The 26,433-nt window shown below is 44.2% G+C and overlaps 4 protein-coding genes across 4 annotated transcripts; 2 read left to right on the top strand and 2 right to left on the bottom strand.

Annotated features, from left to right (window-relative positions):
• Positions 1 to 2,775: 2,775 nt before the first annotated feature.
• Positions 2,776 to 8,418, bottom strand: LOC128305167 (alsin homolog). The gene is made up of 7 exons (XM_053042493.1): positions 7,623 to 8,418; positions 5,210 to 6,784; positions 4,576 to 5,146; positions 3,737 to 4,507; positions 3,486 to 3,665; positions 3,279 to 3,424; positions 2,776 to 3,207 (listed from the first exon to the last, which is right to left on the bottom strand). Exons 1-7 carry the CDS (start codon positions 8,416 to 8,418, stop codon positions 2,957 to 2,959), a joined length of 4,290 nt encoding a protein of 1,429 aa, XP_052898453.1. The 3' UTR covers positions 2,776 to 2,956.
• Positions 7,116 to 7,800, top strand: LOC128305172 (ATPase inhibitor A, mitochondrial-like). Its single transcript, XM_053042506.1, has 2 exons — positions 7,116 to 7,277; positions 7,378 to 7,800. Exons 1-2 carry the CDS (start codon positions 7,228 to 7,230, stop codon positions 7,595 to 7,597), a joined length of 270 nt encoding a protein of 89 aa, XP_052898466.1. The 5' UTR covers positions 7,116 to 7,227; the 3' UTR covers positions 7,598 to 7,800.
• A 430-nt stretch (positions 8,419 to 8,848) lies between the features above and the next one.
• On the top strand, positions 8,849 to 9,902 carry LOC128297932 (39S ribosomal protein L15, mitochondrial). Its single transcript, XM_053033649.1, has 2 exons — positions 8,849 to 9,009; positions 9,095 to 9,902. Exons 1-2 carry the CDS (start codon positions 8,908 to 8,910, stop codon positions 9,848 to 9,850), a joined length of 858 nt encoding a protein of 285 aa, XP_052889609.1. The 5' UTR covers positions 8,849 to 8,907; the 3' UTR covers positions 9,851 to 9,902.
• A 520-nt stretch (positions 9,903 to 10,422) lies between these two features.
• Positions 10,423 to 21,894, bottom strand: LOC128297555 (protein artichoke). The gene is made up of 5 exons (XM_053033224.1): positions 21,875 to 21,894; positions 15,565 to 15,884; positions 13,255 to 15,505; positions 12,813 to 13,191; positions 10,423 to 12,736 (listed from the first exon to the last, which is right to left on the bottom strand). Exons 2-5 carry the CDS (start codon positions 15,813 to 15,815, stop codon positions 10,815 to 10,817), a joined length of 4,803 nt encoding a protein of 1,600 aa, XP_052889184.1. The 5' UTR covers positions 15,816 to 15,884; positions 21,875 to 21,894; the 3' UTR covers positions 10,423 to 10,814.
• Between the last annotated feature and the right edge of the window lie 4,539 nt (positions 21,895 to 26,433).

The following is a 26,433-nucleotide window of genomic DNA, read 5'->3' as shown; positions in this document are numbered from 1 at the left end:
TGCTAGACTCTTTTCGGTGTTTTAAGAAAGCATACTGAGTGCATCATGGTGTATTTCGTCAATTTAGAACAAAGTCCACATTAAAAAGCCTCATTAACCGCTTACTAAATGAACCGCTTTTGTTCCTGTGCTTTATATTGAGGAATTATCTGAGAGAAAAAGGTACGGTTCGGTGGTGTATTGATAGCGACGCCGATCTTCACACGACAGAACCGGTCCAAATTCTAACTGAACCATTCTCCCCCGTAGTAAGGATTGACTATCCCGGATACGAAATAGAATTAGTCTAGTAAACCAGAAATGGCAAAAATACTTCGTCTGGAAGAGAGGACTTAGTAGTAGGTCATTATCCTTCTTGGTCAGCATCACTAGCAACACCTCAAGAAATCTGGGCTTTCAAGACTTCTGGGTGTGTTAACCTTTACAATATTATTTTCACTTTACACCCTACTTTATAATCCCCATTGGCGTATTGAGTGGAGTCTAATGTCTATTTATAATTCCATCGATATCGTTTTGTTTAATGTCGAAAGCGGCTTTGTACAGTGTTTGGCTCTGTTGGACAAGGTGATTAGTCATAGTCTTTAAATAAACATTATTCAGATAAACAATTCTCATTCTGTATACGGAAGAAATTCAAAACAGTCTTGAACTTTGCTCAGACTAAACTCAGAGACTTTACCTAACTCCATAACTCAACAAATAACAACTGACATTGCAATGAAAGGATTGAGATCAATAGTAACATATTACGCTGTTAACTTCCTAAATTTCACTTGGGATTATAAGATTAGGATCAATTATGAGATCTGAGTTATGTTGTATGTTGTTAGGACGCATTTATGTTGGTTTTTTCTGTTAGATAGATACCTGCGGCATACACGATATCACAAGACTCACTTCCTGGAGCAAATATCATAATCTTGAAGAGGAGACACTCCCTTTCTTCGGACGTGTCTCTGTATCTCTGTTAGCCTAAATCGGGGTCCATGTGCGAAAGCTCATCCCTATAGATTCCAGCTGTAGCCCAACAAACTGTTACGTGAGATCACTTACACAAATCTCCATTAATTTCACGCACGATCACAATGAACCATCATTTATTGTAGTCGACGTAGGCTTCTCCTGATGTTTATACCACATAGCAATTTATATACAAGTTAGGAAATGCGAATGTTAAATATGTTATAATTAACAGGTAAAAATATAAATCGGAATGTATTTGCCTAATTTGACATTGCTCCAAACCGTAAATTCCATGCCAACTTTATGGAGTCGCCTGGTATGTCATGATCTACCATACACCGTACACACAGTGTGCAGACCTCACACGGAGCATCTTCCGTGAGTCAAAAATTCAACCAACCAATCTCACCAAACGGCTGGCAGCACGTGCGATCAAACATCCACGGGCATGATGCAATCACCTGTGCTACCCGCTACCATCCGATCGCTTTTGACGGATGTCCCCGACGGCAACGGCGTGTCAAAACCCTCCCTCCTCACTTCGTTCTTCTTCACCCGCTCGTTTTGTCTACCAGCTAAATCGATTTAGCTCGTAGCACTCAGATCACAAATCAATTAACCATTTAGCGCATATTATTATTTCCTCGTTTCACTGCATCGGGACGGACAACGGGGCTGGCCTCGGTTCTTTTGCGTACCAGGGCTCGTTCGACGTGGTTCATTTTTACGTATCTCTTTTGCGGACTGTTTCGTCCGCGGCATAGCAATGCGCCTGCTCAAAAAAAAAACCACACCAGCATGAACACAGCGAAACACGTTTTCAACGGCAAATACCGGTAGCATTATACAGCTTTGCTCATCCATGATGGTTCATGCGCCGCCCTTTGGTGCCCGCTGCAGGGATGTGTGTAATTTTCGTAATTATTTAATGTACGCTTGACATGGAAGGAAGATATTAGAAGATGGGAGGCACGCTCGGGAAGGAATTTAAATAGCGAAAACAAAGCAAAAAAAAACACCTACAGTAAAAATACTCCAGCTATATCATACTCCTGTGTACCACACGGTGGCCCACCGTCTAAAACCGCCATGTATTCCGTTCTTTCCGCGTGATGATTAATCATTGAATTGTTTTGCGATCATAATTTCAAATCAACGCCAAACAAGATCTTTCCGACCCGCTTTTTTTTTCGTTACTGGATCCTTCTTTCACACCGTTTATCTTGCACCGTGTTCTTCCGACGGCACAGGCATTTCACACCACATTCCAGGCCAGCAAATTCCTGCATAAATAATGTACAACACCGCCCGAGGACATTTTACGCGCCTTTATCGGTACTCGGACTGGGGCGTTCGAAATCTGGACCTGTTGGTTCGGCACTGCGGCTGGCTGCGTTAGTATCGAAAAAGAGAAAAAAAGCCAACCGACCAGGCAGTAGATTTGGCCATGACATCAAGCTTAACAGTAAACGATGGCGGAAGCGCCGTCGTCATGTCATTGCCGCCCATCATCAGGAGCATCATTATCGTTATCATCTTGCTTACGCTAGAAGCATAATTTGATGTGCCGTCCGGTAATTTACTTAATTTATTACCGTGACCGCCTCCCTGGTGGCTCTGTTTTTGCGGACGAGCCCGTCATTTCATCACCGGATTTGCGGGTTAATTCTACAGCGCAACTAAACGACCTACACAGTTTTTACGCAACATTTACCAATCGCAATAATATAAGCGTATTTGAACAAGAAGAAAGTTATAATTTCGTTTGGGGTAGATTTATACAAACACCACACACCGTGCAGGTTGAACGAAGCGTCCATACAATCGGACTAATTTCTATTTATATATTTGTTTTCAAATGGAATAACAGAACTCTACCCACCAAAATGGACACACGTTTCAAACAAATCACGCGTACGCTCGATTAAATGCGCTTCCAAAACAACCTCCGTTGTTTACTTCCATCCTTCCTTCACATTCCACAGTCCGTTTAGGTCCCAGTACCGGTCGGATCGAATGTTTTGTTCACGAAGAAGTTATTGCTAATTATGTGTTGATAGGACGCTTTCAGCGTGATCAGACAATAGTCGTTCTGCGTGTTTCGATAGCTAATACCGTAGTCGTTCTGCATCAGGTCCTCGAGTAGACTTATTTCAGCGCCAAGCTGCGGAAGATTTGCCTTGATTATGAGCCATATGATCAGCTCCAGCAGATTATCAGCGGCCACATCCATCCGAACTTCTACATAACAAAAAAAAAATATAGTGCGTTGAAGGACGAAAGGTTCAGTACATTAAAAAAAACAGTTTTACCTTGCTCTTTACACGCCTGGTCGACAAGGGTAAACGCTTCGTTGATATGCTTTATCATTTCGCTCGGGCAACACTTCTCCCGGAAACGATTTAAACTTTCGATTGCTTGCTGATACTTTTCGTGTTTGATGATAGGTACTAGTTCGCTACAATTTAAAAAAAAACATCGTATTTCGGGAATAACTCAAATCCTTAACAAACGCTTACCGGTTAATATCAAGAAGCTGCACCAAGTTTTCATCAGTCTTTTTCATACATATTAATATCCGTTGTCGGTAGATTTCATCATTTTTACTACACTTGCTTGCGTACAGCACGAACAGGGCTGAGTATATCCCTTGCGTCATTAGTATAGGATACAGAAGGCTTTGGTACGACACGAGTTCACTAAAAAGAAATAAAAAAAATCAATACTTGTTGCTTGTAGTGTCTTTACAACCCCGAACTAAACTCCTTACTCTTCTATCATAATAGAATCTTTCGGCAGTGCGGGAAACATTACGGTAAGCACCAACGTATAGATACGGCTAACAATCGAGATCCACTCGTTCATGGCAGGTTCGCAGAGTATGGAGTGCGGCGTGTACTTCCAGCAGCTGTACGTCGAGTAGAAACAGTTGGACAGCTTCTCAAACAACCCATGCAACGGGTGGTACACGCTCTGGAAGGCATCGGTGAGGTAGTTGCGCAGCAGCTCCAACCCTTCGCGGTCGACAGATGTGATGCAAAAGTTGGGAATAAAATCAAGATCACGAAACGGGGACGAGTTTCTCGTCCGTCCACCATACCCGGTGGGATTGAGCATAAATTCGTCCTCGTCACCGCGGGAAGCTACGGACGAGAAACTTTGCACCGATATTGCATCCGGCGCTACCGTTGGCGGGGATGGTGCCGCCGGAGACGAAGGGTACCCGTTATGCAGCGAAAGCCTGGAGTCGGAAAGACTCGAGCGTAACGATATGGTTGATGCACTTTGCAGGTGATAGCCAGATTGACAAATTAGGGCCGCCGCTCGATCGTCCAGCTCGCTCGAGCTTACAACGGCAAAATTGTTCGCCTTCAGCTGCTCTTTTCGTTTCGCACGACTCACAAATATAGCTATCCGATTCCAAACCTTCTTGATGTCCATACGTCGGATAGCGACGATATCGCTCGTGCCGAACAGTGTTTCATGAAAGCAGGAGAATATTGTCGACCATTTCCGCTCTGCGTTGATTTTCAGATCCAACCTGTAAGAGTTGACAGTTGTTTAAGCGTGACGTACAACCCCCCAAAATCATCAGCTTGCAATACTTACATCGGTACTTTATTGAAGGTTTGTACCATCGCCATTGTAGCATTACTGATCCTCACGCCGGTCCACGTGCCTCCAAAGATACCCGTCATCGTATGGCCCGCCATTTTAGTGTTGGAATCGTCCAGCTCGAACTGCTCCGAATCTATTTCGTGCTCCGGGTAGTAAAACATTCCCTTCCCGAACGGACCATCGATTGTAAGTTCACCCTTGTAGTAGATTCCGCTTGGAAAAATGGCCAATCCACCGGCGGAATGTGTGAGTATGTCGTTTGCGAAAAATCCCGCATAGTAGGTCCCGTTCGTGGTCACGAGTATGCCGTTACCGTGCTTCTTATCGCCCATAAACATGCCGATATACTTTACCCCGTTCAGACTGTCTTCAATCACACCGAACCCTTCCTTTTGATCGTTTACGAAGTCCCCGTTGTACTGGTACGCGCTTGTCGTAAGCGTTCCAAACCCGTTGTATTTGTCAGCCTTGAAGTAACCTTGATAACGGAAGTAGTGCGTTGAACGATTGCTCGTAGTTTTTAACCGTCCGTAGCCATCGTATTTGCCGTTTACAAAATCACCTGAAAAATAGGGAATCTATCAAGCATTGGTGATAAAATTGTTTACCTACCGCTTGTGTTTACCTTCGTAGATCGTCGAGATTCCAAACACGGACCGATTCATACATCCATAACCCGTTATATTGCCATGATAAAACTCGCCACTGTACGATCGATCAGTGCTGGCCAGAGAGCCTATACCGTCCATCTGCCCGATCAGCCACATCCCTTCGTACCGCGATCCAGCATACCGTTCGTAACGATCACTGTAGGTGTATTTAGAATACCGATACAAGGGCTGTTTGTCATGGGTCTGTTTATCCAGACACTGCAGGACCTGTGCCTTCAACACCCCAAGCCAACGCATTTTATCGGCCACATTGAGTGTGTGGCAGCGAAGCGTTTCTTCCGGCGTGACGATCGTGATCATGAAACGGTGTTTCTCTTTGTATCGGCTTCGCTGCATGTCGTTCACCTCCGTCGTTATCCAGACGAGCTTCAGCGGATACTGCACCACTTGTAGACCGGACAAGTAACAGAACACATCGTTAAATAGCACAAAGCGTGGCGAGGAGGAAAATATGTTCACATCCAACAACTTCAACGGCACATCGTTTGAGTCCAGTATCATGCGCCGGTGTGGTTCCTTGAGCGTTAACCATTTAACATTCTCTTCCCGCTGCCAGAACTCTTTGGTTTGCTTCGTCAGACTGCCCATCTTCTCACTGACCTCCTCGTTGAGAAATCGTAACCATTCCGATTTCATGGTGAGCAATGCCGATTCAGTCGCCTCATCCAGTGCTTTACCGGCGTCGCTCGTTATCAAAAGCTCCGCCAGATCGATCTGAACCTGCACGTTGTCGAGATAGATTTGCAATATTTCTTGATCACATGCTCGCATCAGATTCAGACATTCGTTATCGCAAAAGCTCTGAAACATGCGTTGAAACAGCAGATAGATCTCGTCGTGCAGTACGATTGAAACTAACCGGCTTACGTCCTGATGGATCAGGAATGTGCGAAAAGACTGCATTCTGAGCAGCAGCAGATAGAACAGCGTTGTACACAGCCTGTAGAAATACTTTGCCGATAGCAGCGACGAAGAATCGGTTCCAGCGCCCTGTGCGTGCCCTCTCTGCTTGGCGCCATTTTTCGAATTCATCTCTTTAATGTGTTTTAAAAGTGATTGCAGGGTTGTCTGCTCTTTGTTGTACAGCTTCAGCACATCCTGCCTCACGGGAAGATGGTTTACCACCAGCAAGCTATCGCTCGCCAACATGAATGGAATGTGTTCGTTAATTTCACTGCCTTGATGCATTTCCGGCGTGGCTATTTTATAGCTCAACCATGCATCGTCCGACGAAGATTTAACATCGTACAGCTTGAGGTCGTTGGTCAATACGAACGTTTGAAAATTTCCACAGCACACGTCCAACACGTGCTTGAAACGTGTGCAAACAGTAGGAGTGCTAGTATTGCCCGCATTTTCCAGCTTCCAGCTGATGGCTTGATTTTTGTTCATATCGCCCCAGAAGAATAGCTGGCCATCGATAGTCAGTGCGGAAGAGTAATCGCAACCGGATGCTATTTTCGACACGTTGCACACATTCAACTGATGAATCTTATCGCGCCTTATGTGATCACCAGTTCCAAGTTGACCTATTAGAATAAATAAAATAAAACATTAATTAGTGTCCACTTTCAGTATTTATCATAATGATTATCGGTGAAATATTTCTGCAAAACAAAACTGCATCATGAATGTGCCACAAGGTGTTCATGATGCACTTCAGTGCCAACGAATGAACCACAACAACATTCATTTCGCGTTCGTGGAACTAAAACAAAACCTGAACGCATCTTGCCTATTTTTAATGAAAAAAGCTTTGCGAATGTAAATTAAATCGCAGAATCCATTTGAGAGAAAGCGATTCGATGGTATAAACCGTTTCCAATTCTATCTCTGTGCATCCGCGCATTAGCACGAAATCCAAGCAACACTTTTCCTGTCAACAACGCATCGTACACCGGGAAATTGTGCAAATAACGTAGGTTTTGGACATCAAACATTGAACCACTACTATTTCTTGACCATAATCTTCATGTTTGCCCTACATCATCGCTTTGTACGCCTGTACCCGTCGTATATGAGGTGAGCCACTTTATCTGATACCGAGGGAAGCAAGATCGCAACTCTACGGATTACGTAAGAACCCGGCAAACTTTATTGCACCTTTGCTTGCACTTTATAGATTAGCAAAAATGAGTCAAGTCGGAGAAATGGGAAGTGGTGCCGGTAAGGGAGGCGGTGGCGGTGGAGCGATTCGAGAAGCTGGTGGTTCTTTCGGTAAAATGGAAGCGGCCCACGAAGAGGAATACTTCTACAAGCAGCAGCGCGAACAGCTGGCTAAACTAAAGACGTCCACGGATAGCGCCGGGGTGACGAAATCAGGTCCCGATGGCCAAAAGTAGATAGCATTTGTTAGTAAGCGCTTACCTTTGTTCACCTTACCAAAGCTAGCGACTCCTGTTTGATGCAACATCTGGCCATAGATCGACAGCTCTTCCAACGTAGCAGACACTTCGTACGACTCCCGGCGACGATATGGGTGAATGTTGAAATGCTCGAATATGTTCTGCCAGTCTCCGTACATGGCGAAATTTTTCTCATCAAACGTACACTGATCAAATAATATATCCTTCTTGATGGAACTGTACACTTTGGTGCGTCTTTGCAATGATACGATGGCAAAATCAATGCCAGCCGCCAGCTCCTGGACACAATCTTGCTTTACCTCATGAACCTCCGTTAGTTGATCACAGTTAAAAACCGTTCCGAAATCACCCTGCACGAATAACCTCCCATCGCCTGCGAGCAGAAGGATTCCGTTGTTATTGCAACACACCCGCACGAAACCTTCGCGGTCCGGGAACAGATGGGTCCACTCTTCCAGTGACCCATTCCGGCTACGATGTACCGTACCATTGTCCGATTTTAAGCAAAAGATCCAATTGCCCTCGGTGTCAAAATCCGCAACATTCCGCTCGAGACAGTGGAATTCTATCGTTTTATCTGTAGCTCGGAGCACTCCTTGCAGCAGTACTCCGTTCGCATCGAGCAGGATGTGAGTTTCGCCAAGGACACGTAATTTTACGCCGCAGGCAGGATCGTATCCTTCCGGTAGCAGAATCGACAGTTTACTTTCCTCGCTCAGGTCACAGTAGATGGAAACCAGGTCGGTAGCAGCCATCGTATTTTCACTTTTGGAAGCTTCCTGGTTTCGACTAGACATGGAATCTCATTATAACGAACATTGAACACAATTTTAATACCGCGCTATGGATACATGGGCACTCCGCCTTTAGATTGAGTCACTAAAAATAGATTTTTATCTTGCAGTTCTTTTGTTCACGAACTTTCATGGTACTTTGTTATTGTTATGAAAACGGCCCTCGAGCATTGACAGCTGGAAAATGACAGCTTGCGCCTTATTGCCACAGGGTAATCCATTTCAATTGCACATTTTATGAACATATCATTTCATTTCATTGCCGATATTTTCGACGAAATATGGCCAGTATCGTTTAAATAAACTGAATACAATTGTTCACTTATCAAAAAATCACACAACGATATAGTTTGTAAAATTCATTTTTTCTCACAAATAGTATCGCCTGGCAACCTTGCCTTGGAACTGTCAACAAATAGATGTCAGGAAAAAAACAAGCTTGCTTGTGTTGTTGAATTTGGGAGCATAATTTACTGAAAGAATTGCGTGAAAATGTCCGTAAAACACACCACAGAGAAGGCATTACAAATGCTAAGGACACTCCCACGGGTTACGATTGGAAATATACGTGATAATCCGCAATCGAAGCAGAATGTGAGTGCCATATATTTTAGTGCCGGATTGCGCCCCGGTGTCTTTACATAACACAAATAATCATTCCCTGTTCGCTGGTTTGCAGGCGAAACGTGGTCGTGGACAACACGGTGGAGATAAGCACGGTGCGGGAAATAAAGGATCCGGCCAGCGACAAAACTATATGCGCCTCGGATACGAAACAGGAAACACACCGTTTTACCTCCGTTTTAGCTACGAACCGTATTACAAAGGTCACCATCTGAAGCGTGAGTATCCTCCGGTCAGTCTACATCAGCTGCAGAAGCTCATCGATACGGACCGACTAAGCACTGGAGCACCCATCGACCTAACGAGCATTTGCAACACGGGTTTGTTTGCGATTAGACCGGACCTGCTTCACCATGGCGTCCAATTAACGGACGAAGGGGCAGACGATTTTAAGGCGAAAATCAACATCGAGGTACAACACGCTCCCGAAACGGTTATTGCGGCAATCGAGCGTATTGGTGGAGTAATTCGTACTGCATACTACGATCCACACAGTCTGTACGCGGTAGTGAATCCCAAAAAGTGGTTTGAAAAAGGTGTTCCCATACCGAGGCGCATGCTGCCACCACAGGACGCAGTAGCATACTACACCGATGCGCGCAACCGTGGCTATCTGGCCGACCCGGATCAAATCAGCCAGGAGCGGTTGGTGCTGGCCCAGAAGTATGGTTACACATTGCCAAAAATTGAAGACGATCCGGACTACGCCATGCTGACGGAAACTAAAGATCCACGGCAGATTTTCTTTGGCCTTAATCCTGGCTGGGTGATAAATGTAAAGGATCGTGCAATTATCAGGGAAAAGCTGTGAAAGCGGTTGCTCATCGCAAGGTAGTTTGAAAGGAATACATACTAGTGCATCTTTCAAAGATAATTCAACCCACAAAAGGGTGTTAGATTGTTGTTCGTCCGAAATTATTACCCAGGTATGTTTGTTCATGTTCCTTTTGCTATCGTTCATTACTTTTGGGGAATACGATAAATGAATTATTTTTTAATGGTTCGTCTATTTCACACAGAAACGTTTTCCGATAATTTTATGCTAAAGTTGCTGACCTTTATTTATACTTTTTTTCTTATATTAATTGTGTTTGCTTACATTGGCCATTTATTATCAGTTTTATTGTCTATCAAATTTGTCTCGTTTTCTGGTATACAGGTGTGAATTTCGTAGCCTGTTTGCCTGGTATAATTTTAATTGTTATACCATGTTACAATTAACTAAAACAATCAATGAATGAAAAAATCAACAGAAGAATCCTAAACATACAAAAAAGTCAAAGAACTTTCCGTTAACTTTACTTTATACAGCATTATATAGTAACAAACCATATCATGTTGGGCATGATCATGGTATATATTTTTCAATGGAATTCCCTTTGTTTTGGTTATGTTATGCGTGTGGATGGTGATTTGTTTTATTAATTACTAAACTGTTTCCAATTGTATTCGAGAAAGTAAATTATTAGCACGATTTGTGTAACATCTCAACAGACAGAGCAGATGATGTGATAACATTCTACAACAGGTTCATGTTTCTGAATTGCTCGCATAAGAAAACAAATCTAGCTCGCATATTGCTACGTAAGCTAAGGTAAATCTAAAGCCTATAACGATCCCCAAACGATTATTTTCCCGATTTTCGTTTAAAACATCCCTCCCTTTTAATTCCTACGTTCAGCAACACTTTGTATTCCTTTGGTGGAGCCTAGCTTCCCGTGAAATCTTCGATCCCATCCCACTGTTCTTCCCGTAGCTCTTCCAGAGCTTTATCCTTAAAATACTATTCGCCATAGCCGCACGATCGTATGGACGGCCATCAGGGATATGATGGCACCACCTTTCACCACCACCCCACCACTACGGAAGCTATTGATCTCGAGCTCATCGAAGTCGTAGTGCTGTGTGTGGTTGTAATTGGCAAAGTACCAATCCATATCCTCCCGCTTCCGGATCTCGTTAACGCTGTCCGCATCGGCATGGTGGTGGCTGGACGGTGACAGATCGATAATGTTCGGCGATCCGAAATTACGATCACCACCGTCCGTTTCGATCTTCGGCACCACACGGTGCGGCGTGCCGGGCGTCGTGTTCGGGAAGTACGGTGTTACGGTGGAGGATACCGGTGCGGGCACTTTTTCAATGGTGGATTTCCCGGGCGGTGGTCTATGTCCCGATCCCGGCGCAATGAGGGCCGACAGTGACGAAGGAGTGTTGCTGGAGCTGTCGTAAAACTCTCGCGTGGGAGTGCGTGCCAAATCGCGGATCGTTGGATTCGGCGTTGTGTACGCCTTGTTGAAGCCACCGCTTACAGTAGAACCGATCGTCGGTGTAGCCAGTTCGATTGAGAGCCGTGTGGTAAGATCATTGCCGTTATGTTGCGATCCTCCTTGCGAGTTCGTTTCGGATTCATTTTGAGCTCCATCGATGTCTTCGTCGTCGGCAATTTCCTCATCGTCGTCAGTCGATTCACCACCATCATCTTCGTCCTCCTCCATTTCGGAATGCGCCGGTATCGATCCAGTAGCATTCGCTGCGGCGTTGCTCAGTTTGTCGTTAACGTTGGTCAGATTCGGGGGTACCATCGGTGCATGGTTTTCTTGCTTGCCCGGTATGTGATGCGTTATGCCATCAACAAAGTACGGTGCACTGTTGTGCGATGGTTTGATGGTGGCCTCAAACTTATTCTGCTGCAGATAGCGCGTTGGTTCCGTCACCAAGGGTACGCGCTCGTTAAACTCTGTCGGCCACTTGCCCGGCGGTTCGTGCGTGTAGTTCTGGTTAATAACCTTCAACGTCGGATCTGTGATGGGTGTAAATCCACCGACCGTACCCGGAAGCATCGGTGTGAAGCCGCCCTTTTGTACCTCCACCGCGGGCTGCTGTCGGAAGGATGTCTGGAAGTAGGGCCGATAGAACAGATTGTTCTCGTTCGTAGCTCCAGCATTTTTATCCAGCGGATCCGACGGTGTTTTCAGCGTCACCTCCGTGTCCGTCTTAACGCCATCGTTCCGATAGATGATGCTCTGTTCCGGTTCGCCCTGTTTGTACACCTGTACGCGGCCCTTTGCACGCGTTCCACCGGACGCACGATTGTTTGCATTACGACCCGCACCACCGAACATTTTGCCAATATTGAGGCTCGGTATGGGCAGACCGAAGAAGGTGAACGGTGAGCCCGAATCTTGCCCCCCGGCTGGAGGTGGAACACCTTGCGGAGGTCGCTGGAACTGATTGAACTTGTTGTTGTTGAAATCGACAAAGTTCGTGCTCACATTTCGCTGTGGATCCTCCGCAAAGGGAGTACTGTTGAAGCGTTGACCATTTGCTAACCGAGTGTCATTCAGAGCGTTCGGATAATCAACGTACTGATCGTAGAAGTAATCACTGTCACCCGGAGATGGTGATCCCGGACGGAATGGTGGCGTTGGACCTGGAGGTACTTCATAATTCTCCGACGCTCCACATTCATCGTAATCGAGTGCGCGAACAAACACATCACCGTGATCGTTTGTCAGTGGATGTTCACCATGATGTCCCGGTGCCGTTCTTGCTCCCGTTTGGCAATCGGTACGTGACAACCTCATATCCAGCAACATCTTCCCATCTCTGCAGCGCGGACCGGGATAGAGACTTCGGCTCTCCTGCAACCATGCCATATACCAGAGCATCTCACAACTACAGTCCAAAGGATTACCTACAAGACAAAAGCAATGTTCGGCCATGTAACCGAGAGTCAGTCAGTGTGCCCCCCACTGTTGCCCAAAACTTACCGTCCACATCCAGTATGGCAATATTCGTACGCAAACTTCGAAAGATCGGTTCCGGCACACGTGACATCTGGTTGTTGCGCATGCTTAGCACACGCAATCGTGGCATCGTAGCGAACGGTTCACCCTGAATTCCACAGATTTTGTTATTGTCCAGCTTCAACTCCACCAACCAGTCCAAACCACGGAGCGGGCTCGGTGAGATCTTGCGAATGCTGTTCCCGGTTAGATCGAGCACCTCCAAGTTTCTCACGCTTCGCAAACCAACACTATCGAGACTACGGAACTGATTCGCGGACAAGTTCAGGTATACTATCGAAGGTGAGCGATAGAAGCTGTACGGTGAAATGTAGCGCAAGTTGTTCTGTTGCAGGTGTACGGCCTAAAATCAGTCAAGAAACGTTTCATAACTCGCTCGATCTTGAGCACCTCCATTTCTACTCACCTGCAAACTGGGAAGATCTTCAAACACACGATCCTTCAACTCGGTCAATCTGTTGTCCGCCAGTACGAGTTCCTGCAGTTCGGGCAAGTTCCTCAACGAGCCGTGCTCCAACAGGGCCAACTCGTTGCTTGAAAGATCCAGATACTGCAGCAAGGGTAAGTTCCTCAACGAACCCTGATGCAGCTGGTTCACCTTGTTGTTGGAAACCTTCAGCTCTTCCAAATTACGCCACGACACCAGCACATTCGGCGACAGTTCCGTCAGCTGATTAAAGCTTACATCCAACTCACGAAGCTCCGCCAACCCGGACAATGATTCCGGCAGTTCCCGCAACTGGTTCGACGAAAGATCCAACGTCTGCAGGGAGCGACTGTTGCGGAAAGCCTTGGGCGATATCTCCACGATGCTGTTACGTGAGGCGTCGAACTGCTCGAGCAGTGCGTTACTATCGAGCAGATTGTCCACCAGCACCTCGATCCGATTGCCCTGCAGGTTAAGCTCGCGAAGATTCTCGAGCGGGCTAAAGCACCGTTCGTGCAGTGCGAGCACTCGATTATCCTGCAGGTTCAGTATCTCCAAGCGCCCCAATCCCGACAGACTTCCATCATCGACGGACTGTAGCTGATTGCGAGCCAGGCTGAGAACGCGCAGCTGAGGAGTCGGTTTGAAGACGGCCCGTGGCAAACGGGTCAGCTGATTGCTGCTGATGTCTAGCATGCGCAGATTCGGCAAATCCCACAGCTGACTGGCGGTCGTCGGTGGCGGTAGTTGGGTGATCTTGTTACCATGCAGATTGACGCGCTCCACCGCCATCGGTAGTCCCGGGATAAATTCCTGCAGGTGGTTGTTTCCCGCATCAAGCTCAAACATGTGGTTCAGATCGCGGAACGTAGCAGAATGGATGAGCGTCAGCTCGTTGAAGGAGATGTTGACCGTTTCCAGCATCGGTGTGTGGCTGAACGCGGCAGCATCGATGACTGACAGGGTGTTTCCACTGATGTCCAGCCGCCGAAGGGATGGAACACCGACGAGCAGATTCGGATCCATCCGGCGGAAGTTGTTGTACGAAATGTCTATACCCTTCAGCCCGGGCAGGTTCCAGAACGGCATCGGCAGTTGATCGTGCAGTGAGTTGTTCTGCAGACGAAGCTCGCGTAAACCCGGCATCGCCATGAACGCATCCCGTTCGATCATACGGATGCGGTTCTGGTTGAGATACAGCTGCTCCAACGTTCCATGCCCTCGCAGTGCTCCGAAGGGGATCGCTTCCAGTTTGTTGTAGCTCAGATCGAGAAAGCGCAGCATCGGGAGTGCATCAAGCAGCGATCGTAACTCCTCCACGCGACCAATCTCGTTCTGCTGCAGGTGCATCATTTCCACGCCACTGCCCGATGCCTGCAGGAAGGATTCGGGATGAACTCGCCGCAGGTAGTTGTTCTCCAGATGGACCAGCTTCAGGCTGGGCGTCCGATGGAATGCGCCGTGGAAAATCTCCGTTATGCCGTTATCGTTCAGATACAGTTCCTTCAGCGAGGGCAAATCCACGAAACTGCCTTCGTTCAGCTTCGATATCATGTTACGCTCCATGCGCAGCACCTGCAGATTGTGAATGTCCTTCACCGCACGCCCAATCATGCCAGCATCCGTGATTTTGTTGCCGGACAGCTGAATCGTTTTCAGCGAAGGCAATCCCACGAACGTACGCAGATGCACCCAGCTGATGCCATTCTCTGACAGGTTAATCAGATTCAGTTTGGGCAGATCGTTAAACAGGCCCGCTTCAAGCCGGTTTAAGCTACCGCTGCCCGTCACGTGCAGCGTCTCGAGGCTGGCCAAATCGCGGAAGTATTGTGGTGCGAGCTCAATCAACGAACCACTCTGCACGTTTATGTACCGAAGCTTGGGCAGACCGGAAAAGTCGGGAAGACGCTTCAGATTTTCGCTCTGTATCGTGACCGCCTCCAGTTTGCGCAACCCGGTTAAGCTATCCACCGGAATGCTGCGCAGGTTCCGCTCCACTATGAAGATCTCCACCAAACTTTTATCCAGATCGTTGAGCCATCCGTTCGAAAGGCGCTCGAGACCGTTGTGGCGCAGCATCAGCCGCAGAATGTTGAGCGGCGCAAACGTTCGCCCGGGAAGCGAAGGTAGAAAATTGTTCTCCAGAATGAGCTCGTCGATGGGCCGTATGATGGACTTCGAAACGGCCTTCAAACCCATCAAAACTCGCGGTAAATCGCTATGCGAACACCTGAAGGAAAATGACGATGTTAAAGGAATTAGACAAACGAATACCTGACCGATTCTTACCATATCTGTATTTCACTGCCACGCTGCGAACACCTGCACGGCAGTATGATGTCTTGGGGTGGACATATCGTATCGCGTTGTGCAAGTACCGTCGTTACAGTGCAGCACAAAATCATCAGCAAATAGGCAAGATGGTTCATCTTTCTTATCCGCCTGGAGTAACACTTTGCATCTGAGGATGGCGTCATTTCTCCTGCACGTTGCCGCACTTTGATCGATTCGGACATCTCGAAGTTAGCGTCAGTTGGCATCGTTAGAAAATAGTGTAGGGCAGGTCATTTTCTTCACGAGTTTCACTTTCCTTTGGCTGATCACCTTACCTGCCGATGGAAAATAGGATTCAAGCGAATGTTTTAGTTACATCAAATTTAGTTCTTTGTTATGCCTGTCGGGTTAAACTTATTCATGGTTATTAGTACCCCCAAACGGCCATAACGAATTGACCCGCTTTATTCAGTTTGACTAAACCCTTAAAACCCGATTCGAAACACCGGATCTGTGTTCGTTTGTGTGCGATTTGCTTCGGGCTCGTTGACCACCAACAAAGCCACCGGCCAGCAGCACTGAGGTGTCTGATGGGCACTGAGGGCGAATTAGCCACGAGGAAGCGAAAAAGAGAACAAAATACAATAAATACCACCCAGCACGCTTGGGAAGACTGCCACCGTCAATTTCGTTGTCCAAGGTCAAGTAGCCGAAAGTGAATTTACTCCGTGACCCGGAGTCCGCTGTGGAGGGGGGATGGGAGAAAATGGGCTCATTGTTGACATTGCACCGCCGGCGTTTGAGATTGGGTCTGACGATTGCGTCAGACTGTGGCTAACTGTCGGCCAAATCTGTGGCCTGTGGCCCCATATCTCGGAAGCACCGAAAAGGGAAGACTTAAAGCGACGAACCCTCCCGCCAAGCACTTCTCGGCTGGCGTCAAGAGTAGTAGCCCATTCAAATGATTTAAGACGCATAGTTCCGCCGATCGTGTACCATCGTGGCTTGACAAGACAGGCTTATTTATGTTCGCGGGAACTGGCAACTGGCAATCACTGAAGCATGCTTCCGAAGCGAGTCTTTTTGTCAGCAAAAGAGCGTTTCTGTTCGTACATGCAGAATTCTGTAATTTCATAATATGTTGATAATATCTATTCAAGCTGTTTTGTGTGTACATCATTGATACAATTTGCGGAAATCTAATCTAAATAAAAATCAAAATTTTATATCGTGAATCTAAAATACACCCAATTTGCCAACTTTGGAGAATAAACTTAAAAAATAACGAAATAGCTAAACATAGTATAAATGCAATGCAATGCAATGCAAATGCAAATTATAAATACAGAATTTTCATAATAATTTTCAAATTAAATATATATATATTATACACATTTAGGAAATCGATTTTTAAAAAATTAAACAAGAAAAAGTTTGTGCAAGGAACATTAATAAAATACGCTGAATTAATTGAATAATACAAAATAATGTTGGTGTGTTAAAGAATGTGTCACTATAGAAGGAAAACGTGTTTGTTTAATGTTCGTTATTTTATGGGAAGTTGCGAATCACTTAGCCAAAGTCAAGCTGCAAATTTTAATTGGAACTAGACCAATGGTCGGAAAAGTTCTTGAAGCAAAGATCTAAACATCACAACACTTCAGATGTAAAGAGTTTGAAAAAGTTCAACCATTTGGATGAAACGGAAGCGATATGCTGACAGAAAATAAACTCACCATAACTGGTGAAAGTTTGGCATATCACCACGGAATCTTTTCAATAATTAGTGTCAGTTTACGATATGAAGAAAATGGCAGGATGTATTTTTAAACCAAAATAATTTTGCCTTGTACTACAAAATTGTATTGTCCGATTCGTTGAAGAGATAATTGGATCCTACCAGAGAGGATTCCGAAACCAAAAATCATCCACTGATCAGATCGTCACAATGCGGTAGATCCTGGAACAACAGCTCTACTCGTTGTATCTCCTAATCGTCTTTAAAGCCTCATAAGGCAGCATAACCAAGGTTAAAGTATACGACGCACTGAAGTCTTTTGTAATTCTGGCCAAATTTACCAGACTAGTACAAAAGGCAATGCTCAACGTTACTACCACCAAGGAACTATGCCCAGGAGATGGTCTAGCTTGTCTAATCTTCAACCTTACGCTAGAGAGGGATCTCAGGTGGTTGGTTCGGAGATGGAACCTTTGATGACCATCTTCTATAAGTCAATCCAGAATCTTTGAAGTCGTCCACAATTTCACCTATCTTGGGTCAAAGGTCAAGGTACCGACAACATCATTTATGTTGAGATACTCGGCAGGGTGTTGGCTGCCAACTGGTCGTTTTACAGTTTGAGGAAACTTTTCCTCTCAAAACGCCTGTCGCGACGAACGAAGCGGGGACTATGTAGAACTTATAAAGTTTAATTATTCACATACGCCCCAGAGACTTGGATGAAGCTCTCTTAGGTTGTGGCATCTGGTTGTGTTTTCCTAGTAGGGAATCATAAAGGAGGAGGACTTACTGATCACTAATTCAAACAATTTCCATCAATTCAGGCTCTTTTTGGTCTGCATTCTATTAAATACGTTAGTGAGAGGCTACCATTTTAGGACATCATAATTTGTAGTTTCTTTGATCCTACAGTTATAGTTTTCAGATATTTTTTAATGAACAATGTACGTTCAATGCACAAAATATATCTGTTGAATTATTGATAACCATCCGATGATATTTGTTGGCACGAGATAGGACAAGTTGTGTGAGGATATCATTTTGGGAAACAGTAAAATAACCAAGACAACCGAACGCAACAGATTTTGAAAAATCTCTAGTTCTCGCTGCTCTCAAGGGAAATTTTCACAATGTCTAGAATCCGAATTTTCTAAATAACCCGCAAATTGGTTTAAATACAGTCACAATTTGTGGTACAATTTTTTCGACCTTACCGTGGACTTCTCGATGAAAGGCCACAAAGAGTCTGCATGCAGTTCGTGAGCCACACTCAACCAACCCCTGACCTAGACGCTTTTACCTTCTATTTAGGGATGGTGGAGACTCAACTATCAAAAACTATATTCAGCAGTGCAGGAATAAGACCGGCGTTGGTACCACTAAGCCACCGAACGACCCTTTCAAACGCCATCCAATGAATGGTGAAATCTTCAGGAAATGAATTACATCTTTTCTATTTATGCATCTTTTACGTTTTATCAAAACATATCATTGAAAACGTGGGCGGGTCGATGGTGTATTTGGTAACGACGCCAGTCACACGACAAAACCGAGACAAAATCCCTTCTGGATCCGTTCCCGCGTAGAAATGGCAGTCATGATGATCTAGTAGGTCGTTACGATACATAAGATTATCGGAGTGCTAATTTGTTTTTGCGATAGGGGGATAGGATGAAGATCTGTGTGATCAATATTATCTTAAGTAACATTACTTTTCATGTTTTATACTAACGTTTTGGCAGAATTCAATATTAAAGTTATAAAATCCAAATTGCATCTGCGTGACGTATCTTTAGTTACCTAAATATAGAATTTCTTAAACGAACGTTTCGAACGAGAACGAATGATTGCTAAAGTGAAGCATTTTTTCCACATTTTCCACATACCATGTTCACATGTATCAAACATTCACTTTTTTCCCCTATTTGCAACAATTCCTTTAGAAGCCACAATACGAACCTACTTCCATCAAAGCTTTGTTGCCATTTTGACAGCTATCATGCATTGAAGCGATGCAGTCCTATGTCGTTGCCGTACCGTGCAACGCAAGCCGTACATCTGATGCAACGTGGAAAAGCGCTGGCTTCTTTCTATTTTTCCTACCCGGGCACGGGTGTAGGTTTCCTTTCCCCCCTCGTGACGGTGACGGTCACGCTCGAAGGATTCGGCTGCCACACGCGTCCCAAGTCCCCCGCGTGCGCAAGGGTGTTGCTTCTGGCGCGGACACCCTCGCACACGTGGTACCACTACGCTGGGCACGGTATTGGCGCAATATTCGTTTTCGTTGAATTTTCCGACTTGCTTGCCTTTTTTTTCTATTTCTCCTTTCCTTCTTTTCTTGTTTGTTTGCTTCCTTCACGCCAGGTGGATTCGCGCGTATTGCTAACCTAGATTGGTGCTCGGCGATCGGTGGTGATTGGAAACAGTGAAACGAACAGAAAAATTCGTCCACAGTACGAAAAGTTCGCCAAAGATGGGCAAGGGTTGTAGGGACATAAAGCACGGGAGGAGGGAAAACCCCTGTGGAAGTTAGCTACCTGTGCGTCTCTAGTACTATTACGCGAAAACAATTGCCATTGAGAGTGAATCTGACATTTTTGGAACCCCGTATTCGGGCGGGCAGTCTTAAAGACGCAGTTTACGCCACCGGTGTGTGCGAAGGTGTTTGGCGAGGCGTGAAGACGCGTGAAGCTCGGCGTGTCGGCCAGGTGAAGCAAAAGGTTTTGGTTGGTCACGTTCGATGGTGATCCAGAGAGTTAGGAAGATTGCAAACCTTCCACTTTCATGCGCATTTTAGCAAACAAAAACAACCTTTACTTTTATTCAGATTCGAATAAATAAATAAAGAAAATGCTGAATAGTCCACTGGTTACTTAACACCCTGCTGGGTTTGACAAATTTTGCAGCCGGAATGGAACGGTTTCCGCGTTCGGAAGCATTTTGCCACACTCCATTTATTGTGTTTATCGCTCAGAGCGACAGAGGGGATTGCACACGCATCCCAGTCCGATCCAGTTCCCGTGCTAATCGCACCAAAACCAACAAAAAAAAATAAATCGTAAAGTTACCGTACTTTGTCATCATTAGGGTGGCGTACTTGCGCGTACGCAGCTGCTGCTCTAGTTGAGACGCAGTGGAAACCATTTACGGGAATTCGCTAGCGGTTAGCACTATTAGACACGCTTCGTAATAGGCTTTTCTGCGTAACCGTGCTACAACACTCCTCCAAATGGATCCGTAAGCGCTCACAAACCATCCCGGAGCATGCGTGTTGTATCAGTGCTGGAGACACTTTGCCGAAATGATCAACAAGAAATCGGTGTCAACCGCTCCTTCCTCCTAGGGAATGGGTACGCAAATCGTACCGATTCTAGGGCTTTATGGTGTACGGTTGGTTTGATGATGTTGAGCGAGTAGAAAAAGAAACGGAGAAGAAACAAACGCATATGTATCGGAGCATGTAATGCGATGTCGTTTATCGATGGTACACGCGTATGGATAAATTTTCCTACTGCCCTAGAAAGGTGTACAACGGTCACTTGGATGGTATGTGACAAATTATTTGTGCAAAAAACAAATGCAATTCAATCGAAATTTTACAGTGGAAATGAACATGCACCACCCTACGAAGGTTGTGAAAAAAATCCGAAAGCAGCAAGAGGGCACGAGTCTTTGCAATCATTTTTTTACAGCAGATGCGATTAAAACCATAAATCAACCGATTTTTTGTACAGCAGTACCAGCAATCCGTATCAAAAACCATAATCCCCAACCTGTCACATAAATCACTTACGCCACAAACCGCCAGCACACGCGTGTGTTAGCTTTCGAAGACAAAGCCGGAAAATTTCGGCCGACTGAAGTTCACCTTTCTGCCGCTTTCTGCTCGACGATCCCTGTTTGTCGTAACACCCCAAAGCACCCTTCTCGCTGTAACGTTTCACAACGCAATGATGGCACGACACAGGTGGAAATGGATTGGTGGATTATTTTTTATTTTAATTATTTTTTAATTCCACAATTTCTACACCCCCAACACAGCTGATCAATGCGGGATTCACAAAAAAAAAAGCAAAACTGCGGACCCGGCCATAAACGAACAAAACAAAATAAAGATGGAATTTTAATACAACAAAACTAACGTACACGAAAAAAAAAAAACTCTACACTCACTGGCGGTGCATCACTTTCTTCGTCGGGATCGTAAAATTTCACTGTTCACCGATCACTTTCCACCGCATTTCGCATCTAAAAACAGAGGCAGCCGAACACATGCTTGCCTGCCACGGCGGTGTTGTGAATGAAACTTTTAAGCTTTAATTTCCTATCGATAAATTCGTTTTCACTAACACTTGCTTGATTAAGGTTAGAATAACACTTTCTTGTATAATTTAATCTGGGTTTCTTTTTTTCTTAGCTTGTAAAACTGTTTGCTTCGCCTGCAACTCGCCTTGTTGTTTTTCACAATCACCGTTTTGGTCGTACGCTTTAATGCGTTCGCAAAATTTAAACTGTTACGCAAATTGGGCAGAATTATTATGCACATATACAATTTATAGCGCCGTTTCGTGTTTGGTGACTCACTTTCGCAACAGCACCCCGAGACGTTCACTGTTTGCGCCGTGATCGACGAATCGGGGAAAAGGCTTATGCCAACCGGCAAAAACAAAATAAAGACACTAAAATGTTAAACTCACTTTTTTGGAACTGATTTTGTTAAAATACCCTTTTTAAAGGGTTTCTAATGAACACTGCACAAAAGCAAAAAAAAAAGCACAAAACTAACCGCGATGTAAAGATCCACAATGCACACGATCCGTTCGCGAGGAGCTTTCGATGATGTCTGAGCTGAACGTCGTTCGTGCGTTGGTTGTATTGTGTAAAATCCAGTTCCGTTTCGTGCAATAGAGGGTTTTTCATTACAAAGACTCCCTCTCCTCCTAAACCTCACACTAGCAAACACACAGACACAGAGCAACGAATTCATAAACGGCACTTCTACACGCCCGAAAAAATCCTCCCTTTTGTTTGCACCCCGCAGACGCCGCAGATGGCAGACGAATTACATTTCCACGGTTGAAGGAGAAGCTGCCGCTTGCATAGAGCCGCACAGTCGTAGGCGATGCTGCCCCGAGCAGGTGGATGAAGTTTGGTGCTTGGATGGTTTGAATGGATGGTTAGATGGATGGATGGATGGATGGATGGTTAGGTTCGGTATCTTTGAATCGAATGCGGCGAAGGAACAATGCATACGATTGCGAATCGCCACCAGAAATCCCTTGCTGTTCGCCGCTCCCTTTTTTTCCGCCCCGTGTTGTTGCCGGCCATGGAAACCATTCACTATTGCGTTACAGCGATCATAAATGCTGATCACCGGCTGCTGAAGGGCGGAAAGTAGGATCCACGCAGTTCCTGATGTTTTGTGACTGTGATTAGTAGCGCGATGCGTGTCAAGCTAACGTTCGGCGCATGGTGACATTACCCTACGGGGTGAAAAACTGTCCGGCACTGTTCGATTTGTAGAATTAAAACGCAACCAAGAGCGCGAAATCCTTTCATGTAATATTTACCCTAATGATCCGAATCGCGTGATAAGGATGCGCTCGCCTATCTGCGCCCGTAATCATCTGCTGCGCGCATACCCCGTGACGGAAGTTTGTGAACTTTCAGCACGGTTGTTTATTATGCATAATTTATTAATACAGTCGGGGGGATAATTTTCGTGCGATACGTACAGTTTGCTAGTTTCGTACGGGGTGACGCAGTTAAGAAAGTTAATACGGAATGATTAATTTTATGTTTGAATTAAAATATAAAAAAAATCAAAATCTGGACGAAGCTTAGACGGCGCATGCTTTTCAATTATATTTGGCTGCCTCCTAACAGTTTATCCCATCTCAGGCTCTTCGGTCCGGCGCCCAGCCTAAATCAGTGAACTTTCCTGTGGGCCCCCAAATGCCAACAATTTAGCATTTATGGCTGGTAAACAATTATTTTAAATGTATTTGTAAATTCTTGCAAATCTAATTGTAAATGAACCTAAACATTGCAATATTAAAACTCTAAAACTTCCGTGATACGATTATCAAAGATCTAACATTAACGCAACAGATGTCAGTAAAAATCAACGTATTAAATTTCTCACACTTGATATTGCGGAAAAATAGCTATTAAACGATGATGAACAAATGAAACAATTGTAATTTAATAACATCTTTTTAAGCTATCCAAAACAAACCACAGTTGTGAAGAGATCGTGCGACAAAAACGTAAGCAAATATTATTTTGTACCGCGAAATACAATACTTACCTAGAGAATTTATATATATTCCTTAGATTGTTCATTTGTAGTTTACACTAAGGAGTTTATGTTATTGATACCGTATCAAAAATGCAAACATTTCTAGTATTCTAAGTGTACAAGAGCGTCACCCATATTTGGGTGACGAGGTACGACACGTGTTAAACCTCAAAATGTGTACTTGTTTCCCTTCTATTGCTTTAAGAGGACGAGAAACAGAAAGCTCTCCATTTGAGAGTTCTGGAAGAAGCTCTTTCACAGGGTTTTACAATTCAGTTGTGTCTGGTTGGCTCATTTTTTGACTCGTTGCACTCGATTTCTTGTCAGCGGCGCACATTTTTAGATGCAAACATTGGATTTTAGAAAGCTTTTTGGCCACATGTTTATAACCCACCTTTGACAGATTGGCTTAGATTAGAAGCCATTTGCACTGCTTTCGTTTACATCCATGAATATCGTGATATTTCTAAGAATCATTGATCACGCCTGGCTGGGATCTAACAATAAGTAGCTTAGCCTATGTAAGGAAGAAGCAGTGGCTTGAGACGAAATATGAAAGGACTTTTGAAGGATTATAAATTATTGCACTGGTAAAACTCATCGGTCTGGAGGTGAATGAGAGAGAGCTGTGGACGAACTTGTCGAGGAACTTCAGGAACAGCCAACCGAGAAGTTACACGTTTTTAAATGCACAACAGCAGAAAATAATTTGTGTAAAGTAGTCAGAGATGGAGAAGCAAGTTGCTGATATTAATCTTAAAATTGTGCCAAAAAAACTTTCCTACACACCACACGTTTCCTTATATTTATCTTTTTTGTATAAAGCAATTATTTATTGCTTATAACTTCATAGTTTTGTGAATAAACAAATGATTGCTTTTACAAACACTCTTACAATGAAGAAGCATAACTAAGGTTGTGTTTTAATAGTTTGCACGCATAACTGTCCTTAATATAAAGGTATAAAGGTTATTAACGAAAAATAAAAAAAGAAAATAGATTCAAGAAGCGAGCAAAGTAACGGAATTAATTAAATCTCTGACAATTTTTTTTATTGCTTATTTACTATTTTTACTTTCTCAATTATTATTTTGCGCTAATGTGAAACAAACAATTGTTTTGGTGGGGTACATTGAACATCGCGTGCCGTTGAGTTGCGTTGATGAATCATGTTCAGGAGCTGATAACCGGCCCACGTTCTTTTTGACAATATAACAACAGGAGGGCTGATATGCTTGTCTGTGGTTATCGAAAATGGTAGTCGAGACACTCTGGGAAACACCCTGGAAATCATTACTGGCTATCAGAAATTAACTTCGTTTTAGGTAACCTAATCCATCGATAAGCAATAGGAATTATCTGATAGTACAGAGTTTGTCAGAGTTAACAATGTTTATTACCGTAATGTGGGTATAACGGAAATACTACGGATTACCTGACAGCCTGATAAATCAAATCATCCCATGAACAATGAACAATGAAATCAAGAAACATACTTCCCATGACCTATACAGTGATACAGTATTTTGATTAATCGCTATTTTAGCTTTGAATGACATCATACTAGATTATTCATACCCTGCAAAACTGGGCTACAAGGCATACGTAGCATTAAATCATTCTAGTACTAGCTGGGATCAAGATAGAAATTAAACCATTAACTTCAGTGTGTTTGACAAAATATCGGACAACGTCAATCATGTTTTAAAAACCGAACTTTTCTGTTATCAGATTCCGAACAGATTCGCCATTTGCATTTTTGTTTGTCTTTGCTTTGCCAAGGTACTCTTTACTTAGTAGTACATAATCTTTCTACAGTATGGGACAATTTTTCACTTCTTTATGCAATGTCCTAAAGTATTCGTATACGCTTTACCCGTATCTTTGACTTTTACTTTTTGAACCCCAAAACCTAGGTCTAACCTAGATGCTTATGAGTAGCTACACTTGTTTCGTATGATGAACCTGATGAACCTGAACTCTCCGCCGACTATGATCAATCAACCATGGTTCGTTGTTATCCTTCGTTCTGTTCGTGGGATTACCGTAGGTTTATTTTTTTCTAATAGGGTGATATTTAAGGTCGATACAGTCTAGGTGTTTTAACTACAAAAATGGTGATGTTTATTGCCACAGAAATTACAGAACCCTTCCAATCAACCTCAATATTTAAAGCCACTCTGCGATTATATTGTTCTACCTCCCTGATGTTCTTTGAAGTCATTTTCACAAACTCAAATCATTGAGGTTCAAACTCCTCCCACAAGGCTATGACCAATGTGGCTATGAGGCTATGGAACTTGGAAATCTTTTCGGGTTAACAAATTGTCTTTCTGGGCCAGAAATGTTGTTGTGTTAGCTTATACAAACTGAATATTTTTAAAACAATTATATTTGTCGCTAAAGGTCGGTTTCTTTACAAAGTTTTAGGATCTTTCATAGTCATTTTTTTTTTATTGTCAGATAAGGTAAAACCAATGTTGTAAGGAATATTGTATTTATTGCGTTGTGCTGTGTACACGTAACATTCTGTTAATATGTGGGTTGTTGTGATTGTTACTCAACAGAAGTAATAAAAGGTCGGATTTATCCATTCTATAGCTGTGAGTTAAATTTGTGTAGTCTATGCGTAGACGCGAGAGGACTCTTTAGTCTTGGTTCGATTGTACATCTGTGGATGGTTTGACTTGCCTCAAGAAGCAGTGGCGTTGGAGGTACCAGCATTTGTTCCAGATATTGTTAGCTGTAATTTTTGCCCAGGATATCATGTCTTGCTTTGAAATTAGTGTTGAGACTTTTACGTTCTTTGCGTTAAAAATTAAATTAAAATTAAATCTAAAGT

The sequence above is a fragment of the Anopheles moucheti genome, chromosome 2, assembly GCF_943734755.1.
Source record: "Anopheles moucheti chromosome 2, idAnoMoucSN_F20_07, whole genome shotgun sequence".
NCBI classification, from domain to species: domain Eukaryota; kingdom Metazoa; phylum Arthropoda; class Insecta; order Diptera; family Culicidae; genus Anopheles; species Anopheles moucheti.
The sequence above is the reverse complement of the archived record's forward strand: the minus strand, read 5'-3'. Positions and strand labels throughout refer to the sequence as shown.

Coding starts and splice junctions, on each gene's coding strand:
- LOC128305172 (XM_053042506.1), top strand. CDS start 7,228: ATGTTTGCCCTACATCATCGCTTTGTACGCCTGTACCCGTCGTATATG. Junction 7,278..7,377: donor CTGTACCCGTCGTATATGAG/GTGAGCCACTTT, acceptor TGCACTTTATAG/ATTAGCAAAAATGAGTCAAG.
- LOC128305167 (XM_053042493.1), bottom strand. CDS start 8,418: ATGTCTAGTCGAAACCAGGAAGCTTCCAAAAGTGAAAATACGATGGCT. Junction 5,147..5,209: donor AATCTCGACGATCTACGAAG/GTAAACACAAGC, acceptor CCTATTTTTCAG/GTGATTTTGTAAACGGCAAA. Junction 3,208..3,278: donor CCAGGCGTGTAAAGAGCAAG/GTAAAACTGTTT, acceptor TTTGTTATGTAG/AAGTTCGGATGGATGTGGCC.
- LOC128297932 (XM_053033649.1), top strand. CDS start 8,908: ATGTCCGTAAAACACACCACAGAGAAGGCATTACAAATGCTAAGGACA. Junction 9,010..9,094: donor ATCCGCAATCGAAGCAGAAT/GTGAGTGCCATA, acceptor GCTGGTTTGCAG/GCGAAACGTGGTCGTGGACA.
- LOC128297555 (XM_053033224.1), bottom strand. CDS start 15,815: ATGCCAACTGACGCTAACTTCGAGATGTCCGAATCGATCAAAGTGCGG. Junction 13,192..13,254: donor AAGATCTTCCCAGTTTGCAG/GTGAGTAGAAAT, acceptor GACTGATTTTAG/GCCGTACACCTGCAACAGAA. Junction 12,737..12,812: donor TGCCATACTGGATGTGGACG/GTAAGTTTTGGG, acceptor TTTGTCTTGTAG/GTAATCCTTTGGACTGTAGT.